The sequence below is a fragment of the Rhodnius prolixus genome, unplaced genomic scaffold (assembly GCF_049639745.1).
Source record: "Rhodnius prolixus isolate KJV_2025 unplaced genomic scaffold, Rpr scaffold_6, whole genome shotgun sequence".
Classification (NCBI taxonomy): Eukaryota; Metazoa; Arthropoda; class Insecta; order Hemiptera; family Reduviidae; genus Rhodnius; species Rhodnius prolixus.
Genome location: NW_027411634.1, coordinates 31,454,026 through 31,480,188, shown reverse-complemented (window position 1 = coordinate 31,480,188; position 26,163 = coordinate 31,454,026). Strand labels below are relative to the sequence as shown.

General features: G+C 32.0%; 1 protein-coding gene across 9 annotated transcripts in view; it reads right to left on the bottom strand.

Moving 5' to 3' along the window:
- Positions 1-838: 838 nt before the first annotated feature.
- The window catches only part of LOC141460362 (uncharacterized), a 95,600-nt gene continuing 70,275 nt past the window's right edge, over positions 839-26,163 (bottom strand). For 3 of the 9 annotated variants that reach the window (XM_074140294.1, XM_074140298.1, XM_074140297.1), the window contains 4 exons: positions 15,102-15,301; positions 12,983-13,163; positions 6,209-6,300; positions 4,018-4,183 (listed from right to left, as the gene is read on the bottom strand). In XM_074140294.1, the coding sequence (XP_073996395.1) occupies positions 4,162-4,183; positions 6,209-6,300; positions 12,983-13,163; positions 15,102-15,196 (390 nt within the window). In that variant the 5' untranslated portion in view covers positions 15,197-15,301 and the 3' untranslated portion in view covers positions 4,018-4,161. Of the gene's footprint in view, positions 1,062-2,123; positions 2,257-3,858; positions 4,184-6,208; positions 6,301-12,982; positions 13,164-14,002; positions 14,464-15,101; positions 15,302-15,857; positions 15,917-15,985; positions 16,049-16,121; positions 16,183-16,253; positions 16,313-16,381; positions 16,445-16,517; positions 16,577-16,649; positions 16,709-16,781; positions 16,840-16,908; positions 16,972-17,040; positions 17,104-17,176; positions 17,236-17,308; positions 17,368-17,440; positions 17,500-17,572; positions 17,632-17,964; positions 18,028-18,096; positions 18,160-18,364; positions 18,424-18,492; positions 18,556-18,628; positions 18,688-18,892; positions 18,952-19,156; positions 19,348-19,416; positions 19,480-19,548; positions 19,612-19,680; positions 19,744-19,816; positions 19,876-26,163 lie in introns of those variants that run through there. The other 6 variants (XM_074140295.1, XR_012461879.1, XR_012461877.1 and 3 more) reach the window with 6 other exon arrangements.

Here is a 26,163-nt window from a genome sequence, read left to right as displayed (position 1 = left end):
GTAGGACCACCTTACACACACTTTTAACCAAGTTGGTGACTCTCAAGACTTATAAAGGACCACCTTACATACACTTTTAACCATGTTGGTGACTCACAAGACATATATGACCATCTTACAAGCACTTTTAACCAACTTGATGACTCACAAAACATTAAAGGACTACTTTACACACTTAACTAAGTAGGTGACTCACAAGACTTAGTAGGACCACCTTACACCTACTTCTAACCATGTTGGTGACTCTCTAGACTAATACAAGACCACCTTGGAGTCATCAATATGGTTATATGTGTAAGGTGGTCTTATATAAGTATAGAGAGTCACCAACATATTTAAATGTAAGGTAATGTGGTCCAACATAAGTCTAGAGAGTCACCAACAAGTTAAATATGAGTTTTGGGAAGTCCTATATAAGTCTAGTGTCACCAACGTGGTTAAATGTGAGTTTAAAGTGGTCAAATACAAGTCTTGAGAGTCACTAACATGATAAAATGTGAATGTAAAGTGGTCAAATATAAGTCCTGTGAGTCGCCAACATAGTTAAAGGAGTGTAAGGAGATCCTATTTAAGTCTAGTGAGTCGCAACATGATTAAATGTTTGTGTAAGAAGGTCCTATATAAGTCGAGTCGCCATCATAGTTTAATATAGTGTAAGGAGGTCCTATATAATTCTTGTGAGTCGTCAATACGGTTAAATGTGCGTGTATAGTGGTCCAATACAAGTCTTGTGAGTCACTAACGTGGTTAAATTTGAGTGTAAAGTGATCCAATACAAGTCCTAACAGTCACTATCATGATTAAATGTGAGTGTAAAGTGGTCATATATAAGTCTAGGGAGTCGTTAACATGGTTAAATGTTAGAGTAAGATAGTCCTGTATAAGTCTAGTGATTACTTAGTGCGTTCATTTTGTACAACAAAAAACTTACATACTTCAGTTACGTTCAGAAATACGATGTCCTGAATCTAAGCAGATTCCAGGAAAGTGTCTATGTCGTTGTCGGAAGTTGAGAACCCATCTATTTCAGGAAGATATCTTAGGTGTTCACGTAGTGTTTCCTGTAAAATAAAAAATAACTCAATTTGTGGTTTGCACTTATTTATAAGGATGTACAGTTGGTTAAGAATGCTTACATTGTCAGATAAGAGGTTTTTTTTTCCTCTTAGTTCAGTTCGAATTTGTAGGGACTGATAAATTTCTGGACTTATAGGGATTCCGTTTTTCTTAAGCAATAAATAAATATTAATGATTAATTCAAGAAAATAAACAATGGAGGACAATTTAAAAAATTGTACTCTCCCTCTTCGTTTAATAATCAATTTAATTTCATACTAAAGTTAGCATGTTCTCAATCTACTTTTTTTATGATTACACTAGTTTGAACCTATTCACACCTTATTCAAGTAAATAAATTATATATCACACATTCTTTAAGTATAATATATATATGTTACGGTAAATGTACACTCTTGGGAAATGTACACTTTTACCGTAAAATGTGTACATTTCCTAAAAAGTTAGGTATATGTGAACTGAATATAATGCATATGTACATTTCCCGGCAAATGTGTACTCTTGCCTTCACGTTTTGGTAAATGTATACTCTTACCTTCATATTTTAAGAAAAGTTGGAATACAAATAAATTAAAAATGTTGTTGCAGTAAAAAAATATTTATTTAAATAAACATAATACAAAAGGCTTTAATAACGAAAATTATTTTAATTAAAAAATGTAAATGACAAACAAAACATACTTTTCTTTGCATATTATATAATATGTCGTAGGTTATGATCCCAATATTCATAAAAACAATTTTCGTCCTAGTTTTTCAGGACCAATACGATGGGAATCAAACAAATAATAATAATAACATACTTTTCTTTATTATAACTATGCAAATATTTATCGGGAGTATAACAAAATATTTTGTATGCTCACATTTACCAAAACAACATGGTCATTGTGAATTCAACGTACATTTCCCTTCTTTGAAATTGTAAATATTAGTCGAATGCACATTACCCAAACGAGGAGGAAAATGTGCACATTTACCGGAAAATGTGTACATTTGCCGCAATATCTACTTTTACCGTAACATATACATATATTGCAAAAAACTTACATATTACTGTTTTGTTCAGAAATCCCATCTCTGTAAAGCCCAATATGTAGCACAGCAGGAAAAATATTTATGATGATGCCAGAGGTTTCAACCAATTCCGGAAGATAACTAGTATTTGATGAGGTGCTCCTTGAAGAAAGAAAAAATAAATGGTTTAATATTCAATGTAAAATTATTACTTACAAGAATGTGTAATTCAAAAAAATAATGTTTATATCTGTAGATCAACTTAATTAAGTAATAAAGAGGAATTTAGAAATTATCTGAGTTTTGATTCTTCCCTTAGTTCGTCGAATAGTGTAGAGAATGGCAAACCAATACTTAAAGGGATTACTTTTCCCTTAGGCAATAAATAAATATTAAATGATTAACTCAAGTGAATACAGTTTTGAGAACAAATTGAAAAAATTGTACTTAAACAAATTGTACTTTTTCGTGTAATAATCATTTGAGGTTCACAAACTACTTACGTTAATTTGAATTCATTTCATGTTTTCAAAACATAATCACAATGTTTTATACAAATTTGTAGCTTGGAGATTTAATAAAATATTTCCAAACCAACGGCTCTAATTTACAAATGTCTAACTTTCCTACCATGATCAACAAGTGGAGTACAATAATAAATAAGTAGCATTGTCTGTAATCGTAGCAGTTTAAAAATCTATATAAATTTGTATTTTGTATTCTCAACTAAGTTTAAATTGTCAATATTTTCAATGATTGGTCAATAAAACTGAATATTCAATTTCTCATTAAACTTGTTTTCAATCAAATTACCGGTACACCTAAAAAGATGACTGAAGATACTGATAACAGTCTCAAGTTTTCGTTTTTACATGTTTGTTACTTCAAAGTAACAAGAAACTTAACGAAACGAAACAACATTCACTTAGATAAAGTAAAAAATTTAATGGGCCTTAGATTTGAACAAATTCCAAATGAAAACTGGATAGATCGAAAAGATTATATTTAAAAACTATTAAGTAAATTTAATGTGAGTGTAAACCCAGAAAACTCAGATTACGAATAACTTAAAAATATTATCAACAATCACTATTATGCAAAATTGCCATTACAAGAATGAATAGGAAGCTTAATGTTATTGGTTGCAATACTGGCAGAGGACTGATCAAGAACAAAGAATAATTATATAGAAAAACTTGTTAATTCATACATGAATTCAATAGTAAATATTCCACCTGAGAAACAGGAGTGGGTAGAGGTTCCAATTAGGCGATAAACTGCTCTCTTACACGAGTGGAAAAGCTCAATAAACTAGAAAGTGCTGAATATAATGTTTATAGTTAAGCTTAATGGATGGTGATTGGCTTATATCTATAGATTGCACGTTTCCGAAGTAGCATGGGAAACTTCATGCATAATGGCATGGTAGGTAATATTGATTATATTACCATGATGTGAAGATAAAGTTTAGTGCAATCTAGTGAACCATATTCCTATAATTGACGTTAAATTTGGAATGAGTAACCTTTTCTATATCTTTACTAAACAAATGTTAGTTAAATTTCTCAATTCAATCATTAGAACTACGACAATTATCTCCCGTTTGACCCACATATCACAGGACTGTGTTGAGAACCCCATGTCTTTGAGTTTGACTTTTCAAATAAGAGATGTTATTATTACTTATATTAAGTAATATAAATATAATATATTAGAAACAGTATAACGATATAAACAAGGAAATAGAAACTAGGCTTTACTAACTTTTCCTCCATTATGTTCGCTCAATGTTACTGACAATACAATATCCAGTCTGAAAAGCTCCGAGACAAGTGCAGTAGAATTTTTTAGAATCTAAAGCTGAACTCATCAATAATTTAGGACGTAACAGAGGCCCCAAATTTATTAAGAAAATTTCGTTGTAATACAAACAACGGAATAACAAAATCTGCACATACAGCAATCACATTTTCTAGCTGCTTCCTCTTCTATAGTCGTAGCATTTCCCAGTCACTCTTCCAACTTCTTTCCTCAACAGAAGTCCAAAACAATGCAGGGTAAGGATCTTCACTCCTCCACAGGTATCACACTAGAGATTAATAAAAAGAAGAAATTATTTCTTTATCATCATTTCAGTTTGGAAATGTCGTAATTGGATTCCTAATCACCACTTAAGAATGTCGACAACTAAGCTCGCGAAGCCATCCATTCCTTAAATCTAAAAGCTAAACAGACATAGGAAACAATGCATACCCATATTAAATCTGAATATTAACTTTACTTTCTGTAAGAAAGAAAGAGGCACGTATAAAAACGAAGTTTACTATTTACATGAGAATTCATTTCTATGAGATTCATTAATAATTATTTCGTTTTTACCTCAGAATTTTCTATTATTTTTAAAATTAATTCATAAAATATTGTTTATTTTGATTTAAGTACTTTCTACCAAAATAAATTTGGTATTTGTACTAACTGAAAACGAATAATAATTGAGAACTTTGATTTTACTCGCCACAGCACACACTATAATTCTTTCCCTGACAAGTTTCGGGCTTTAAACCATCCTTAGAGATGGACTAATCAGAACAGATAACACACAACGACTTCACCACGTTACCATCTCGCCCACCACTGGTTGACAGAATGAGGGAGGTTACATGGTGTTTATATGTATTATTTAATACTCAAAATGTTAATGAATTGAACCACATTTTGTCAAAATGATGAAACAACAATTAATGAAACCTAGTACTTGTTAAGGGTTATATATTTAGTACATATTTTAGAACGTAAAGTTGGAATTTTATTTTACATGGGGGGCGCGAATTTAATTTATGAAAACGCGGAATTAAACTAATTTCATTTAACAGGGAAACAATTATTGCTAAAATATTGATGAATATAATGTTTTAGAGATTGACTCTTTCGTTTTGCAAATTACTATTCTTTCTATGACGTCCATCCGTTTTCTCTTCTTTCTTTTATGTAACAGCGTCATTGTGTTATTGATACCATCATCCTTACTCGAGGTTTTCAGGACTAGTTACTTGAAAAGGTTGCTTAGTTTGTATGTATTGTTTCCAATGAAAGTAATAGTGGCGAAAATGTTGGAATAGGCTGGTCATATAACCCTTATATTTGGCTATTTGCACGTAGTGAGTTATAGGGTCAGTAGGCTCTATGTTTATTCCGAATTGTAAGTTGTTGTCTCTTCTTGGAAGTGGGATAACCAGCAAGTTAATAGTACAAATAAATAAATAATATAAAATAATAATAAATGTATTTTCGATAGCACAAAATTGGAAGTACAGAAACTACTTACGTTCTATCATTCAACATTTTCAACACTTATATGTTCCATACTTACATTTAGCCCTAGAATTTGAATTAAATATTTCTGAACCATTGGAACTAATCTGCAAATTTTTATACTCGCACAACATTCGAAACAAAATAAGCATTATTGCCTTTTGTCAAAGCGGTTTAACAATTGATTCCACAATTCTTTTGTTTGCTTTTTTTTTAATTAATAATGTCTTTGAATTTGCTATTTTTAAAATTTGGCGAACGAGATGTTTACATAGTTAGAATCTTTTGGAGGATAAAATAAATTTTGAAAAAATTTCAGTTGAATTTTTTGATCTGTTGGACATAAAGTAGCGCCCAAGCAACAGTACTAACTTACAGAGTAACAAATTTTTTGAAGACTTATGATGACTTTAAACTCGACAGAATATTTACTTAACGATCTAACCAAATTTGTGAGCAACTCATTTAAAGTATTGGGAAAAAGTAATGATAATAATAGTAAAGCAAAATTTATTTATCTATTTTATAGAAAGGTAAAATAATTGCTTTCTTAGTAAAAGTACGATGAGTTAGGAGAAACATTTATGTAATTCTGAATCAGTAATATGTCTTTAAAAAAAAATCATTGAATATTAGTTCAATTTATAAACAATTTTTGCTATTACAAATTAGAATTACAGACATTGTCACCCTGTATATAATTAAATAATTTTGTTATACTGACATATCAGTTATTTACTGTAGCTATCAACATGAATAATAAAAATGTCTTGTATGAAATTAAAGTATGAATTCAACATACCATTGCGATTTAGTGGAAGTCCAGTTATCGATCTTGCTGATACAGGCTTTTGATTGAAATTTTTTCTGCATTTTAAACTGTTTAGAGTTTCCCTGGAATTAAACGTTTCATTAATGTATTTTGTTCGTGTTGTTTTTTCTAACTGCAAAGGAGTGCGTTACTGAGGGATTTAGCTATAAATCAATACAAAATAAATTTCCCAAAATTAATAATTCAATTTGTTTGTTTGTTTTTCTATTTGGTTCTATTCTACGAATTTTTATTTTAATAATACAAAATTAAAATATTAAGTGTCCTATTTTGCTGGCGGGTTATAACGTCTAACTACCAATTAGATATCGTGAACTTACATACTTAACTATTATTATATTCCCTGACAAATAAAAAGTAGTTATACTCGGGATTCGAACTGGGGATCTCCCACTTACAAAGCCACACTTCATAACCACTAGACCAATATCTGTCCTTGAATTAATAATACAAAATTAGAATTTTAGCAATGCCCCTTAATAGTAAACAACTGGTGAAACCGTACATTCTGCTGAAAAGGCACATTAGAAAGGTGCTCAAGATTCAATTCCTTACGAACATCTTAAAATTATTTTTTCAGGGAACAATCTTCAAACCAAATTTGGAAGCATTTAGACAGGGAAATCTAGAAAGTTTAAAGGCAAGCAACATGGAGTTATTTTTTAGAAAATTTGGAAAAACTATTAAGTCCCATCAGTTTATTCGACTTTTTGTTGTCTGTTGTCAGTCAAAATGTTTACAACGGATGTAACAGTAGAATCAAAACGGAATATCTAATTTAGGCTCTTTTCTACACACTTTTGATTTATGAGTTTCAATTTAACACCCACTATAGATTATTTATGTGTTAAAAGAGACGACGCACCAAATCAAGTCTTTAAAGACTAACGATTTATTCTTGTGACTTAATTTCAAGCAAAGCAAGATCGGAGGTATCCAAAAACAAAGGTTTAAGATTATTTTCATTCGGATTGTCACTTTACAACTCACTCTCACATATTAAAATATAACATTACAAGTAAACGTTATTATTATTATTTTTTAAATGAATACAGTATAATTCCTTGCAATCTACGAGTATAGCTTGGATCTCTTTAATCAAATATTAATTATGATTAATGTCTGAGAAAAAGCCTCAACTCTATATCCTCGGTAGGGTGTATAAATTTAATACTGATTCCCCCCTGCCTGTTATGTGGAAAAAATAAAGATGATCTAATTCATTCCTTAATTATCTGCTCGATATTAGATGTCTTAAAGCTATGTCCACACTTGAATACAAAGTCGAGCGATTGTCTATAGGCATGTATGGTGACTGTCTATAGACATGTATTCAGACTATATATATAGACAGTATAGAGACTTTGTCGCGTGTACACACTTGAATGCCTTGTTCTTCATTAGTTGCTAAATATGACTGACCTTGTTGGGATCGCTGCTTGCGCAGTTATAATTTTGGGTAATGAAGAAAAACTGAAGAGACGTTGGTGGAGGCGTGAAATTTTTGCGGAGGGACCTCGTTTCGGTTGCAATTTACTTTCAACCCTAAAAATAGAAGACAGCATGGGTTTCCGAAACTTTACCCGTTTGACCCCAAGTGATTTCGAAGATTACTCCAGCATTTAGGCTGAACGATTGAGAAAAGAGAAAGCAGATGTAGAGAAACCATTCCACCATCTCTGAGATTGGCAGTGGCGCTGCGTTTTCTGGCAAGTGGGAAATCGTTCACCAGCCTCATGTACACTTTCTTTTAGCTTTCTTCTTTTACTACGATTTTTATAATCGGGGTTAGTCACTTCCCACAAACAAGCAGCCGAGTGGAAATCTTCTTTTAACAATAATACTTTATCTGTAGGCCACATCTTGATAACTAAAACCAAATGGAAAGAGAAGCGTTCTCTACGGCTCACAGAGAATAACTGGAAAAGTGGAGACGGTGTCTCGCAAAACGTCCACATTACCAAATATTGCGCAACATTGTCTAACAATTGTCTCGTGTTTTGTAATTTGAGATGGGAGACAAATGTTCTGCGATTTCTTTCCAAAAACATGTCTTTAGATATGAATTTGTCTCTCGATTGTCTATAGACAATCGCTCGATTGTATCTAGACATTGCCTATATACAGAAATCGCTCGACTTTGTATCCAAGTGTGGACAAGGCATAAGATCCAAGTATCTACATATGCATAACATTAATTTTTCTTCCTGTATTCAACCTAAAATTGTGTTGGAGAGTCTCATATGTTTCGACTCGGTGAAAAAATTAAAATATATGTACTTTTTTATAATTAGCTCTATAAAATTTAGAAATTTGTTTTCGTTAATTTAATAGCTCTTTTTCTTTTTTATTTTATTGGCAAAAGTGAATTTATTTTTGTTTTTGTTCTCTTTCTTATTTTTTCATGTATTTTATCTTTTGAATTTTATCCGTGTAAAGGCACGGGTCAACCCCTTGCTACAATTGTATATTATAAGCAAGTTACAATAAATAAATAATTAAGGGCGTGCAATAAAAGTGGGCACACTCGTACATAGAAACAGCACACCCTTCAAATGTAATGTCATAAATCGGACTTTCCCTTTTATTAGATACTTATTTTGGACTAAAAATACATTTTCCATGAAAATCTAATGTTGGAAATTAAATTCATTCATACTACATTTCTAAGTAAAATACTATTTGAAAATTTTATTCAATAAAAAGAAAGAATTGAAATTTCTTACAATACTATATTTAAACTATTTGGGAATAGTTGCTATTGATTTCTCTAAGTATGAAAAAGAAGTTACTGCATAAAGAAAACTTAAATATTTGATTAAGAGAAAGAGAAAAAATTACATCAAACGAATTATTCATTCTTCACCTAAATTTGTTTATTCCTTTCATTAGACTATTAAAATTACCCTTATTGGTAATTTGAATATTATAATAACCCAGCGATCTTATACGAGTATATGAAGCAGATAAATTTCTTTCATTTTATAGTGCATGAAAACTTTATGTAAATGAATCAACATGGGTCAAAGTTATTTATGTATTTATTATGCTGACTAATGCATTGATTTCTATAAAAGTTGCCGCCTATTTTATTTTACCTAATAAAGAAAAGGATAATTGCAAAAATATGGAGATACTTACGAAACAAGTAATTACTACCTACTACTTGTCTCATAAATGTACCGCTCTAATTACAACTAAGGAAATGTTTCAAGATTTTAATACAGATCTAGGAACCAGTTTTATGCAGATAACTCCTCAAGAGAAGTGTGATCAAGGATTGGTGGATATTATTGCTGAGGGCTTTAAACAAAACTGCGACGGGTAATTGTAAAAACAAAAAAAAAATCATTTAGAATACAAAATAATATAAATTAACGGAAATAATCACTTGCTGTAATGTATTATATAGACTAGTAAATATTTGACCCATTTTTACAGTTACATTGTACAAGTAGAAGACCGTTTGTGTTTTCTTAAAATATGGCATACATCACTTCAAACGACCTTCCACAGGCTTAATCCCAAATTTTTCTTTTTACCCGATTGTAAAAACAAACGAAAACATGCTATGGAAATACTTTCTGCTCAAGAATCAGATATTACAGTAAATATCGTTGTAGCTGAAATAGACTTCAACGACATTAATACGTCTAAGTTTGGACTAAATCATCATGAAGGTGCAATAAGATTAAATTAATTGGAACTTTGAATCAATTACTTGTATTTATTTTTACATATTCCAAAATTTCAGACTGGCCAATAACATTATGGACGAATGACTTTAGCAAACTCGCTAGTTCACCAAGGCGAACAAAAATATTTGTAGATAGCTGGCATCCAATAAAGGGTTATCCAATAATATATTTTATGATAAAATTTTGAACCTTGAGGGAAGAGGTATTTGACAGTTTTGTTTGACAATTAAATTCTTGATGAACGAGTTCTTGACCTACATTCTTATTTATTTTATTAAGTGTCTTGTTCTATGGAATGAGGTACATTGAAATAATATTTACTATAGATAGACATTTCGTGAAATTTATTCAATTCTTCAGACGATAACAAATATGCGGATTAAATTTTTTCAAATCAAAATTCAGAACACACACAGATTATTGGCTTGTAAAAACGAAGAAGAAATTTAGTAAAAATGGTAACCTTTTTTTAAATAAACAATAAATTTCTTTAAGATAGGTCTGTGCGTTGCAAGAAGAAAATGTTTTGTCTCTTGATATAAAAAAATGTAGCTGATGATCTATTTTGAAACAATTAAAACGCCACATTGGCAGATCATGTATTGAATGAATGATAAAGTGTAGTAATTTACTGATTAACGAGCTATATTTCTTGTGCTCTCGAAGTCAAGTCGCCAAACCATAGAATAACATTGAAAACACAACGAGCCAATATACAAAGAAACAAAGAAAATAGAGATGGTTTGACTGTTTTTCTTAGGAAAACAAATGCTGAAGTATCTGCCATTCTCTCGATGACTTTTGTCATAATTATTTTAAATTTTTAATGAAATAAATAAATCAAAAAAAGCACCGTTTAGTAGTGCCACATGGCTTTATGCTGCGGTAACTCTGCAGCCAATAAATTGGCGCTGATAACAGATTTATAACTGGACTCTACTGGCTGACAGTTATGTAATGATGATAAAAACCACCTGCAGTGACCTTGAGATGATTCCCCACTAGAGCACACCTACATACGCACAGCACCACTCATTGCAACAATAATTTGAGCTTTGAACTCACAAATAAATTGTTTTTGTCAAGTGTAACACAATTTTAATTATATTTTACTTGAATACTAATTAACTGTCCGATAGAAATTCGAAATGACAACACAGTTCAAACATCAAACTACTATTTCACTTATATGCAAAAATTTACGACTGAATTCCGTCAAAAACTGTAGTAAAAACCCGATTTATACAGAGCAACTTTTATACGTGTTCACAGATCAACTTCTAAATGTAGACTCCTCTACTGAACCATCACTAATCAAAGTTAAAATATTGTGCGATGAAGAGAAATGCACTATCCACTGATGCAAGGAGATATTACCAAATAAGAAACTGCTTCTATTTTCTACGCACCTAACTACAACCCAAACAAACAATTTTTCAGTTTATGCATCATTGTGCCTGTTAAGCTAATTTAAACGTAACATTCTGTAATCCTCATTAAATTGTAAATACAACAATTTGTCCTTAACTCGATTTGTTCTTTTATATTTCCTTAAATACCTTATATCATTCCTTAGCGAACCAATTCTGCTTACACACAACTTTTTCCTTAGAATTAAGGTTTTTATTATAATTCGCTACCAGTTTTACAGAACTACATAAATAAAATTACCCTCCAATCTATATCACTCGTAACGTAACCTTGAAAAAAAAACTGCATTTACCCACATTAATTTTGGATATACTGCCAAGACACTATCTAAATATTTGGAGCTGTTTGATCATTTGAAAACGATAGGGAAATATTACTTGGTATGTGATCAGAGAATAACTGGCTGTCAATTTTAAATGAATTAATTAATGTAATCAAATCTGAGCTAATACACACACATAATCGATGAAGGATGAACCAATCTTTCTTATATACGTCTATTCAACATCCAGTCTTCCATTTAATACAATTATATCAAAGTCACTTAGAAATTCAAACAATTTAAACCCATTGCCATTACCTACTTTATCATTAGAACATCTATTAGAATTTCCCTAACAATATAATGCTACCCATACTATATGTGTGGACAAAATATATTTTTCCTTCAATTCAACAATTAAAATATCCCAACATCAAAAAGAAAACTATTACCTTGGTATTCATACATAAAATAAGTAAGCTAATCATAAAAGTCATGCTCCCAGTTGCTACAATCGATGTAGATTGGAACTAAATATAACATTTTATCACTGATATGTAATTCTATCACATTACAATTACTTAGTAAAATAAAAATAAATCTACAAGATTTGCTTCTTCTTCTTTTTTTTTAACCGTTCACACAGCCTCCAATATTGGTTTTTCTTTGCGTAGATATAGTTCGTGTTAGGTACTTAATTTTTATAGCGTTCCTCACTTATTACCAATATTACATATAAATCCAGTCAAATAAAAACAATTTATTCTTATGAAATGGAAGACATAGCTTAATTTAACTCCCAAGGTGGAAAAACCAAAACAATTTAGGCATAATTCTAGCTTATTTTCTGATTATTTTAAACAAAAGTTGGGTAAGGTTTTATAAATAAGTAATAAGCCAAAGAACAACTAACCTGGAAAGCACAGAATGTTGTGTGCTGCTAATAACGCCATAAGTTATTCCAATGAGCAAATAGAGATGCGGCCTTCACAACGTATTAAACTGATTTACATGTTCTCAAGATATATTCACAGACTTACAGTACTCTATATAAATATTTTATACCATGAGTTAACTGCTACAAGGCATGAAAAAAAATCTAACGAATCAACTTAGTTCAGAAATAGTAAAAGAACATTTTTCTCCTTATAATACCTTGGAGCGATCGTAAATAACACAAGCACAGTCACGAAAATGGGCAAGCAAAATAATGAATAATAAGCTAATGCTTATATAAAGTACTGGATATTCCCTTAAGTAAGCATAAAGTTGTTTGGAAGAAGGAGAATGAAGTGTTGAAAGTTTTATGGCCTACGTTTTACACACAACATCTGAAGGAACTTAAAATCGTACCATTAGTCCAAGGAGGATGATATCGTGGCATGTTGAAAGAATTGAGGAAGGTACCCTTCCCAATAACTTCACAAGAGTTGACCCTTTGATGCTTCTCTGAGAGGTAGGTATTTGGACGATATCCATGAAGGCCACCCTTCCAAGGGCTATCAGAAAATGAGAAAAGAGAGACCGTTGTAACCTAGATAGACAGATTACACCAAATAGTTTTAAAATTTGGTTTAGGTAAATGAAAAAAAATGAAGTAACCTTAAGAAGTTGCAAATAAAGTATTCTATCAAAGTGCATGATTAAAAATTGAAAGACAAATTGTGAATTCAATTACCTTAATGGAAGTGTGCTACATGCAAATATTGTAGTAACACTCAAATGTCTTATTTACTGGATACTGGCAGTAAGCATGAGAACAGTACTCGCCTACATTATTTTTAGTGTAACCCATATTTCAGTAAATTCAGCCAACAATAATACCATTTTGTAAGACTTATTGATAATTTTCACTTAATAAAACTAACAAAATTCAAATATATATTCTGATTAAATATATTTTTTTGTGATAATCTCTACAGAATTGTACAACTGTTTTCCAGAACTTAAACAGGACGATGATTTTGGATGGATGTTAACTCATTTAGCAAGAAAATTAAGAACAAAATTGAACTGTCTTACGTTAATAACTGATTCTTATTATAATTTCGTATTTAGCAATGAAAGATTTTATACGTTTCGTGGGATACCCTATTTTAAAGTAGGTCTCTATTCAATTAAAGTTTAAAACTCATCTTTTGGTTTTAATTCTTACACGATTATGGAGAGCAATTTCCTTTTATTTTGCACAGATCCTAGTTAAAGATTACGAAGACTTATTAGCACCAAATTTTCCAACATTAACCGTAATAATAAAACAGTCACAATTGAAAGGATGTAATGCTTATATAATTTTAATAGCAAATGCTGATCAAACTGCAAGATTTCTTAGATTTGAGATAGGTTTGAAAACAAAAAAATGTTTCAACTTACAGATTTGCTTCTTTCACAAGTGATTATAATTTCTTTTAGTTTTATTTCACTTTTAACAATAAATCCAATAATTTAATCCAGGGAAGGGATTAGCTATGAGGTTAGCATACTGGACTCCCACGCGGAGGTCCCGGGTTCGAATCCAGCAGCTGACCCTTAGATTTTCTCTTCCTAGGAGCTTCTTACAGCTCACTGTCCGGTGATGAACAGTGTTGTCTGTAACGAGAGAACACTGTCCGGAGGCCGGCAGTGCACTGGAAAAAGCTCCGGGCGCTAATAACCTCAGCTGTTGATGCGCCAAAAAAAATAATAATAATAATTTAATCAGATTTAATCACCTTCAACTATAACAAATCGGTTTTACACCATTCGCACGTGACTAAGCCAAATCACTTACGTACTAGATAACATGCTTATAACCTAACTTTCAAAGTTCCTAAATAGGAACAGCTTGAAATAATTATTTTTTTTTTTAATCAGACCATTTTTTTAAATTAATCATGTAACTTTAAAATAAAAAATAAGTGAAAGTAAATAGCCTGATTTTTTTTTTTATTTTATACATTTTTTTAAATTTTTTTTTAATCTAAAAAAGTGACAGAAGTGCATAGTAGTGCTACCTAGCGACGCATTTAAAAACTGTTTTAAAAATAATAAAAGTCCTTTAAATGGCCGCTAGAGAGCATAAGATGAACATTTACCATTACCATTTATACATTGGTTACTTTATTTTAATTCAATATGTAAATAACATTAAAAAGCAGATTCTAAAAGAAATATCAGAATCTAAATATCGTAAACTGACCTGAATTATTAATTAAAGCTTTGATGAGTTTGAAGAAATTTTCAGGTCTCTGGTGGCTTTACTTTCTGGTTATGTTATTGGGATTTTCGTTTGATTGGTGAAAAGATATATTAGTATTAATTTATTATGAGAGATCCAATGTATGATAAATATTCTAAAACATTGAATTTTGGTAAAATTACATAAAAGTATTCATCTTAACTTTTTTAAAAAGCGTACACTTTAGATCTACACTGCTTTTAGCCAATCGAAAGAAAATATAAGAATTTCTACCCTGAGGACCCCCTTACGAACCTATTTAGATGCCTCAACAAGATTGTAACTTGATATAAGCCCGGAGTTTGCATATGGATACGATAAACTAAAAAAAGTTGTTTTCTGCATGTCATATGTATAGGCAGGCTCCACAGTGTTATTAGGCTGGGATATCCTCAGCATGTTCACCAAGTTTCTCACAGAATTGGCTAATCAATAATCTTCAAGGGACTTCAGATCTGCAAACCGAATTAGTTGTTAGCAAATTTGAATTTTGTGAAAATTAAACTGGAATAAGGTTACTGTCTTTTATCATTATTGAATAACACTGGTTATAAATGTCTATAAAAGAATTTTAATAATTGTTTAAAATGTAGTTCTTTTTTAATAAAATAAATTAATAACAACAAATGTGTTAACATATTTAATGTAATAAATACGCTAAAAAAGATAAGCTTCTATTTGCAATAGAAATTTATGGCATAAAAACTAAAAACCTGCAGCAAAATTGGAATCTAAAATCATTATCCTTTCAACGTTCAATTCGCTTTGTTTTAGCCAGAATTTACAAGTATGAATGAATCCCCTAAAGATATGCCTTCATAAAGACAAAATTTTGAAAAGAAATAACAATTCTAAATGGCTTAAATGATTTTAATCAAAGTTACTCAAATTAAAAACCGAGAATATCGTACAGGTCTGATTCGCCTGTTTTAGACTGGCTGTGAAGAAAATTTAATTAAAAATAGGAAACTCCATTTACATTAGCTAAGAATAGTAAATGTTCTTACCTACCTATCTATTACTAAGCCACCAGTATATCGTACATGTAGGGTTCGCCTGTTTTAGACTGGCTGTGAAGAAAATTCAATTTAAAATAGCAAACTACATTTATATTAGCCAAGAATAGTGAATGTTCTTACCTACCAATCTATTACTAAGCCACCAGTATATCGTACATGTAGGGTTCGCCTGCTTTAGACTGGCTGTGAAGAAAATTTAATTTAAAATAGCAAACTACATTTATATTAGCCAAGAAAAGTGAATGTTCTTACCTACCAATCTATTACTAAGCCACCAGTATATCGTACATATAGGGTTCGCCTGCTTTAGACTGGCTCTGAAGAAAATTTAATTTAAAATAGCAAACTACATTTATATTAGCCAAGAATAGTGAATGTTCTTACCTACCAATCTATTACTAAGCCACCAGGATATCGTACAGCTCTGGTTCGCCTGTTTTAGACTGGCTGTGAAGAAAATTTAATTTAAAATAGGAACCTACATTTATATTAGCCAAGAATAGTGAATGTTGTTACCTCCCTATCCATTACTAAGCCACCAGGATATCGTCCAGCTCCGGTTCGCCTGCTTTAGACTGGCTGTGAAGAAAATTTAATTTAAAATAGGAAACTACAGGTATATTAGCCAAGACTAGTGAATGTTGTTACCTACCTATCTATTACCAAGCCACCAGCACATCGTAGAGGTAGGACTCGCCGTTCTTAGACTAGCTGTGAAGAAAGTTTATATTAAAATAGTAAACTACATTTATATTAGCTAAGAATAGTGAATTTTCTTACCTACCTCTTTATTACTAAGCCACTAGTATATCGTACATGTAGGGTTCGCCTGTTTTAGACTGACTGTGAATAAAATTTAATTTAAAATAGAAAACTGCATTTACATTAGCTAAGAATAGTGAATTTTCTTACATACCTATCTATTACCAAGCCAATAGTATATTGTACAGGTAGGGTTCGCTTCTTTAGACTGGCTGTGAAGAAAATTTAATTTAAAATAGGAACCTACATTTATATTAGCCAAGAATAGTGAATGTTGTTACCTTCCAATCCATTACTAAGCCACCAGGATATCGTACAGCTCTGGTTCGCCTGTTTTAGACTGGCTGTGAAGAAAATTTAATTTAAAATAGGAAACTACATTTATATTAGCCAAGAATAGTGAATGTTGTTACCTCCCTATCCATTACTAAGCCACCAGGATATCGTACAGCTCTGGATCGCCTGTTTTAGACTGGCTGTGAAAAAAATTTAATTTAAAATAGGAAACTACATTTATATTAGCCAAGACTAGTGAATGTTGTTACCTACCTATCTATTACCAAGCCACCAGTATATCGTAGAGGTAGGATTCGCCGTTTTTAGACTAGCTGTGAAGAAAATTTATATTAAAATAGTAAACTACATTTATATTAGCTAAGAATAGTGAATGTTCTTACCTACCTATATGTGACTATGCCACCAGTACATGGTACATGTAGGGTTCGCCTGCTTTAGACTGGCTGTGAAGAAAATTAAATTTAAAATAGCAAACTACATTTATATTAGCCAAGAATAGTGAATGTTCTTACCTACCAATCTATTACTAAGCCACCAGTATATCGTACATGTAGGGTTCGCCTGCTTTAGACTGGCTGTGAAGAAAATTTAATTTAAAATAGCAAACTACATTTATATTAGCCAAGAATAGTGAATGTTCTTACCTACCAATCTATTACTAAGCCACCAGTATATCGTACATGTAGGGTTCGCCTGCTTTAGACTGGCTGTGAAGAAAATTTAATTTAAAATAGGAAACTACATTTATATTAGCCAAGAATAGTGAATGTTCTTACCTAGCTATCTATTACCAAGCCAATAGTATATTGTACAGGTAGGGTTCGCTTCTTTTAGACTGGCTGTGAAGAAAATTTAATTTAAAATAGGAAACTACATTTATATTAGCCAAGAATAGTGAATGTTCTTACCTAGCTATCTATTACCAAGCCAATAGTATATTGTACAGGTAGGGTTCGCTTCTTTTAGACTGGCTGTGAAGAAAATTAAATTTAAAATAGGAAACTACATTTATATTAGCCAAGAATAGTGAATGTTGTTACCTACCTATCCATTACTAAGCAACCAGGATATCGTACAGCTCTGGTTCGCCTGTTTTAGATTGGCTGTGAAGAAAATTTGATTTAAAATAGGAAACTACATTTATATTAGCCAAGAATAGTGAATGTTCTTACCTAGCTATCTATTACCAAGCCAATAGTATATTGTACTGGTAGGGTTCGCTTCTTTTAGACTAGCTGTGAAGAAAATTTATATTAAAATAGTAAACTACATTTATATTAGCTAAGAATAGTGAATGTTCTTACCTACCTATATGTGACTATGCCACCAGTACATGGTACATGTAGGGTTCGCCTGCTTTAGACTGGCTGTGAAGAAAATTTAATTTAAAATAGGAAACTACATTTATATTAGCCAAGACTAGTGAATGTTGTTACCTACCTATCTATTACCAAGCCACCAGTATATCGTAGAGGTAGGATTCGCCGTTTTTAGACTAGCTGTGAAGAAAATTTATATTAAAATAGTAAACTACATTTATATTAGCTAAGAATAGTGAATGTTCTTACCTACATATATGTGACTATGCCACCAGTACATGGTACATGTAGGGTTCGCCTGCTTTAGACTGGCTGTGAAGAAAATTTAATTTAAAATAGCAAACTACATTTATATTAGCCAAGAATAGTGAATGTTCTTACCTACCAATCTATTACTAAGCCACCAGTATATCGTACATGTAGGGTTCGCCTGCTTTAGACTGGCTGTGAAGAAAATTTAATTTAAAATAGCAAACTACATTTATATTAGCCAAGAATAGTGAATGTTCTTACCTACCAATCTATTACTAAGCCACCAGTATATCGTACATGTAGGGTGCGCCTGCTTTAGACTGGCTGTGAAGAAAATTTAATTTAAAATAGCAAACTGCATTTATATTAGCCAAGAATAGAGAATATTTTTACCTACCTATCTATTACTAAGCCACCAGTATATCGTACATGTAGGGTTCGCCTGCTTTAGACTGGCTGTGAAGAAAATTTAATTTAAAATAGCAAACTACATTTATATTAGCCAAGAATAGTGAATGTTCTTACCTACCAATCTATTACTAAGCCACCAGTATATCGTAAATGTAGGGTGCGCCTGCTTTAGACTGGCTGTGAAGAAAATTTAATTTAAAATAGCAAACTGCATTTATATTAGCCAAGAATAGAGAATATTTTTACCTACCTATCTATTACTAAGCCACCAGTATATCGTACAGGTAGCGTTCGCATGTTTTAGACTAGCTGTCAAGAAAATTTATATTAAAATAGTAAACTACATTTATATTAGCTAAGAATAGTGAATTTTCTTACATACCTATCTATTACTGAGCCACCAGTATATCGTACAGGTAGCGTTCGCATGTTTTAGACCGGCTGTGAAGAAAATTTAATTTAAAATAGGAAACTACATTTATATTAGCCAAGAATAGTGAATGTTCTTACCTCCCTATCCATTACTAAGCCACCAGGATATCGTACAGCTCTGGTTCGCCTGTTTTAGACTGGCTGTGAAGAAAATTTAATTTAAAATAGGATACTACATTTATATTAGCCAAGAATAGTGAATGTTCTTACCTAGCTATCTCTTACCAAGCCAATAGTATATTGTACAGGTAGGGTTCGCTTCTTTTAGACTGGCTGTGAAGGTAATTTAATTTAAAATAGGAAACTACATTTATATTAGCCAAGAATAGTGAATGTTCTTACCTAGCTATCTATTACCAAGCCAATAGTATATTGTACAGGTAGGGTTCGCTTCTTTTAGACTGGCTGTGAAGAAAATTTAATTTAAAATAGGAAACTACATTTATATTAGCCAAGAATAGTGAATATTGTTACCTACCTATCCATTACTAAGCAACCAGGATATCGTACAGCTCCGGTTCGCCTGTTTTAGACTGGCTGTGAAGAAAATTTAATTTAAAATAGGAAACTACATTTATATTAGCCAAGAATAGTGAATGTTCTTACCTAGCTATGTATTACCAAGCCAATAGTACATTGTACAGGTAGGGTTCGCTTCTTTTAGACTAGCTGTGAAGAAAATTTAATTTAAAATAGGAACCTACATTTATATTAGCCAAGAATAGTGAATGTTGTTACCTCCCTATCCATTGCTAAGCCACCAGGATATCGTACAGCTCTGGTTCGCCTGTTTTAGATTGGCTGTGAAGAAAATTTAATTTAAAATAGGAAACTACATTTATATTAGCCAAGAATAGTGAATGTTCTTACCTAGCTATCTATTACCAAGCCAATAGTATATTGTACTGGTAGGGTTCGCTTCTTTTAGACTAGCTGTGAAGAAAATTTATATTAAAATAGTAAACTACATTTATATTAGCTAAGAATAGTGAATGTTCTTACCTACCTATATGTGACTATGCCACCAGTACATGGTACATGTAGGGTTCGCCTGCTTTAGACTGGCTGTGAAGAAAATTTAATTTAAAATAGGAAACTACATTTATATTAGCCAAGACTAGTGAATGTTGTTACCTACCTATCTATTACCAAGCCACCAGTATATCGTAGAGGTAGGATTCGCCGTTTTTAGACTAGCTGTGAAGAAAATTTATATTAAAATAGTAAACTACATTTATATTAGCTAAGAATAGTGAATGTTCTTACCTACCTATATGTGACTATGCCACCAGTACATGGTACATGTAGGGTTCGCCTGCTTTAGACTGGCTGTGAAGAAAATTTAATTTAAAATAGCAAACTACATTTATATTAGCCAAGAATAGTGAATGTTCTTACCTACCAATCTATTACTAAGCCACCAGTATATCGTACATGTAGGGTTCGCCTGCTTTAGACTGGCTGTGAAGAAAATTTAATTTAAAATAGCAAACTACATTTATATTAGCCAAGAATAGTGAATGTTCTTACCTACCAATCTATTACTAAGCCACCAGTATATCGTACATGTAGGGTTCGCCTGCTTTAGACTGGCTGTGAAGAAAATTTAATTTAAAATAGCAAACTGCATTTATATTAGCCAAGAATAGTGAATGTTCTTACCTCCCTATCCATTACTAAGCCACCAGGATATCGTACAGCTCTGGTTCGCCTGTTTTAGACTGGCTGTGAAGAAAATTTAATTTAAAATAGGATACTACATTTATATTAGCCAAGAATAGTGAATGTTCTTACCTAGCTATCTCTTACCAAGCCAATAGTATATTGTACAGGTAGGGTTCGCTTCTTTTAGACTGGCTGTGAAGGTAATTTAATTTAAAATAGGAAACTACATTTATATTAGCCAAGAATAGTGAATGTTCTTACCTAGCTATCTATTACCAAGCCAATAGTATATTGTACAGGTAGGGTTCGCTTCTTTTAGACTGGCTGTGAAGAAAATTTAATTTAAAATAGGAAACTACATTTATATTAGCCAAGAATAGTGAATATTGTTACCTACCTATCCATTACTAAGCAACCAGGATATCGTACAGCTCCGGTTCGCCTGTTTTAGACTGGCTGTGAAGAAAATTTAATTTAAAATAGGAAACTACATTTATATTAGCCAAGAATAGTGAATGTTCTTACCTAGCTATGTATTACCAAGCCAATAGTATATTGTACAGGTAGGGTTCGCTTCTTTTAGACTAGCTGTGAAGAAAATTTAATTTAAAATAGGAACCTACATTTATATTAGCCAAGAATAGTGAATGTTGTTACCTCCCTATCCATTGCTAAGCCACCAGGATATCGTACAGCTCTGGTTCGCCTGTTTTAGATTGGCTGTGAAGAAAATTTAATTTAAAATAGGAAACTACATTTATATTAGCCAAGAATAGTGAATGTTCTTACCTAGCTATCTATTACCAAGCCAATAGTATATTGTACTGGTAGGGTTCGCTTCTTTTAGACTAGCTGTGAAGAAAATTTATATTAAAATAGTAAACTACATTTATATTAGCTAAGAATAGTGAATGTTCTTACCTACCTATATGTGACTATGCCACCAGTACATGGTACATGTAGGGTTCGCCTGCTTTAGACTGGCTGTGAAGAAAATTTAATTTAAAATAGGAAACTACATTTATATTAGCCAAGACTAGTGAATGTTGTTACCTACCTATCTATTACCAAGCCACCAGTATATCGTAGAGGTAGGATTCGCCGTTTTTAGACTAGCTGTGAAGAAAATTTATATTAAAATAGTAAACTACATTTATATTAGCTAAGAGTAGTGAATGTTCTTACCTACCTATATGTGACTATGCCACCAGTACATGGTACATGTAGGGTTCGCCTGCTTTAGACTGGCTGTGAAGAAAATTTAATTTAAAATAGCAAACTACATTTATATTAGCCAAGAATAGTGAATGTTCTTACCTACCAATCTATTACTAAGCCACCAGTATATCGTACATGTAGGGTTCGCCTGCTTTAGACTGGCTGTGAAGAAAATTTAATTTAAAATAGCAAACTACATTTATATTAGCCAAGAATAGTGAATGTTCTTACCTACCAATCTATTACTAAGCCACCAGTATATCGTACATGTAGGGTTCGCCTGCTTTAGACTGGCTGTGAAGAAAATTTAATTTAAAATAGCAAACTGCATTTATATTAGCCAAGAATAGAGAATATTTTTACCTACCTATCTATTACTAAGCCACCAGTATATCGTACAGGTAGCGTTCGCATGTTTTAGACTAGCTGTCAAGAAAATTTATATTAAAATAGTAAACTACATTTATATTAGCTAAGAATAGTGAATTTTCTTACCTACCTCTTTATTACTAAGCCACTAGTATATCGTACATGTAGGGTTCGCCTGTTTTAGACTGACTGTCAATAAAATTTAATTTAAAATAGAAAACTGCATTTACATTAGCTAAGAATAGTGAATTTTCTTACATACCTATCTATTACTGAGCCACCAGTATATCGTACAGGTAGCGTTCGCATGTTTTAGACTGGCTGTGAAGAAAATTTAATTTAAAATAGGAAACTACATTTATATTAGCCAAGAATAGTGAATGTTCTTACCTCCCTATCCATTACTAAGCCACCAGGATATCGTACAGCTCTGGTTCGCCTGTTTTAGACTGGCTGTGAAGAAAATTTAATTTAAAATAGGATACTACATTTATATTAGCCAAGAATAGTGAATGTTCTTACCTAGCTATCTCTTACCAAGCCAATAGTATATTGTACAGGTAGGGTTCGCTTCTTTTAGACTGGCTGTGAAGATAATTTAATTTAAAATAGGAAACTACATTTATATTAGCCAAGAATAGTGAATGTTCTTACCTAGCTATCTATTACCAAGCCAATAGTATATTGTACAGGTAGGGTTCGCTTCTTTTAGACTGGCTGTGAAGAAAATTTAATTTAAAATAGGAAACTACATTTATATTAGCCAAGAAAAGTGAATGTTCTTACCTACCAATCTATTACTAAGCCACCAGTATATCGTACATATAGGGTTCGCCTGCTTTAGGCTGGCTCTGAAGAAAATTTAATTTAAAATAGCAAACTACATTTATATTAGCCAAGAATAGTGAATGTTCTTACCTACCAATCTATTACTAAGCCACCAGGATATCGTACAGCTCTGGTTCGCCTGTTTTAGACTGGCTGTGAAGAAAATTTAATTTAAAATAGGAACCTACATTTATATTAGCCAAGAATAGTGAATGTTGTTACCTCCCTATCCATTACTAAGCCACCAGGATATCGTCCAGCTCCGGTTCGCCTGCTTTAGACTGGCTGTGAAGAAAATTTAATTTAAAATAGGAAACTACAGGTATATTAGCCAAGACTAGTGAATGTTGTTACCTACCTATCTATTACCAAGCCACCAGCACATCGTAGAGGTAGGACTCGCCGTTCTTAGACTAGCTGTGAAGAAAGTTTATATTAAAATAGTAAACTACATTTATATTAGCTAAGAATAGTGAATTTTCTTACCTACCTCTTTATTACTAAGCCACTAGTATATCGTACATGTAGGGTTCGCCTGTTTTAGACTGACTGTGAATAAAATTTAATTTAAAATAGAAAACTGCATTTACATTAGCTAAGAATAGTGAATTTTCTTACATACCTATCTATTACCAAGCCAATAGTATATTGTACAGGTAGGGTTCGCTTCTTTAGACTGGCTGTGAAGAAAATTTAATTTAAAATAGGAACCTACATTTATATTAGCCAAGAATAGTGAATGTTGTTACCTTCCAATCCATTACTAAGCCACCAGGATATCGTACAGCTCTGGTTCGCCTGTTTTAGACTGGCTGTGAAGAAAATTTAATTTAAAATAGGAAACTACATTTATATTAGCCAAGAATAGTGAATGTTGTTACCTCCCTATCCATTACTAAGCCACCAGGATATCGTACAGCTCTGGATCGCCTGTTTTAGACTGGCTGTGAAAAAAATTTAATTTAAAATAGGAAACTACATTTATATTAGCCAAGACTAGTGAATGTTGTTACCTACCTATCTATTACCAAGCCACCAGTATATCGTAGAGGTAGGATTCGCCGTTTTTAGACTAGCTGTGAAGAAAATTTATATTAAAATAGTAAACTACATTTATATTAGCTAAGAATAGTGAATGTTCTTACCTACCTATATGTGACTATGCCACCAGTACATGGTACATGTAGGGTTCGCCTGCTTTAGACTGGCTGTGAAGAAAATTTAATTTAAAATAGCAAACTACATTTATATTAGCCAAGAATAGTGAATGTTCTTACCTACCAATCTATTACTAAGCCACCAGTATATCGTACATGTAGGGTTCGCCTGCTTTAGACTGGCTGTGAAGAAAATTTAATTTAAAATAGCAAACTACATTTATATTAGCCAAGAATAGTGAATGTTCTTACCTACCAATCCATTACTAAGCCACCAGGATATCGTACAGCTCTGGTTCGCCTGTTTTAGACTGGCTGTGAAGAAAATTTAATTTAAAATAGGATACTACATTTATATTAGCCAAGAATAGTGAATGTTCTTACCTAGCTATCTCTTACCAAGCCAATAGTATATTGTACAGGTAGGGTTCGCTTCTTTTATACTGGCTGTGAAGGTAATTTAATTTAAAATAGGAAACTACATTTATATTAGCCAAGAATAGTGAATGTTCTTACCTAGCTATCTATTACCAAGCCAATAGTATATTGTACAGGTAGGGTTCGCTTCTTTTAGACTGGCTGTGAAGAAAATTTAATTTAAAATAGGAAACTACATTTATATTAGCCAAGAATAGTGAATATTGTTACCTACCTATCCATTACTAAGCAACCAGGATATCGTACAGCTCCGGTTTGCCTGTTTTAGACTGGCTGTGAAGAAAATTTAATTTAAAATAGGAAACTACATTTATATTAGCCAAGAATAGTGAATGTTCTTACCTAGCTATGTATTACCAAGCCAATAGTATATTGTACAGGTAGGGTTCGCTTCTTTTAGACTAGCTGTGAAGAAAATTTAATTTAAAATAGGAACCTACATTTATATTAGCCAAGAATAGTGAATGTTGTTACCTCCCTATCCATTGCTAAGCCACCAGGATATCGTACAGCTCTGGTTCGCCTGTTTTAGATTGGCTGTGAAGAAAATTTAATTTAAAATAGGAAACTACATTTATATTAGCCAAGAATAGTGAATGTTCTTACCTAGCTATGTATTACCAAGCCAATAGTATATTGTACTGGTAGGGTTCGCTTCTTTTAGACTAGCTGTGAAGAAAATTTATATTAAAATAGTAAACTACATTTATATTAGCTAAGAATAGTGAATGTTCTTACCTACCTATATGTGACTATGCCACCAGTACATGGTACATGTAGGGTTCGCCTGCTTTAGACTGGCTGTGAAGAAAATTTAATTTAAAATAGGAAACTACATTTATATTAGCCAAGACTAGTGAATGTTGTTACCTACCTATCTATTACCAAGCCACCAGTATATCGTAGAGGTAGGATTCGCCGTTTTTAGACTAGCTGTGAAGAAAATTTATATTAAAATAGTAAACTACATTTATATTAGCTAAGAGTAGTGAATGTTCTTACCTACCTATATGTGACTATGCCACCAGTACATGGTACATGTAGGGTTCGCCTGCTTTAGACTGGCTGTGAAGAAAATTTAATTTAAAATAGCAAACTACATTTATATTAGCCAAGAATAGTGAATGTTCTTACCTACCAATCTATTACT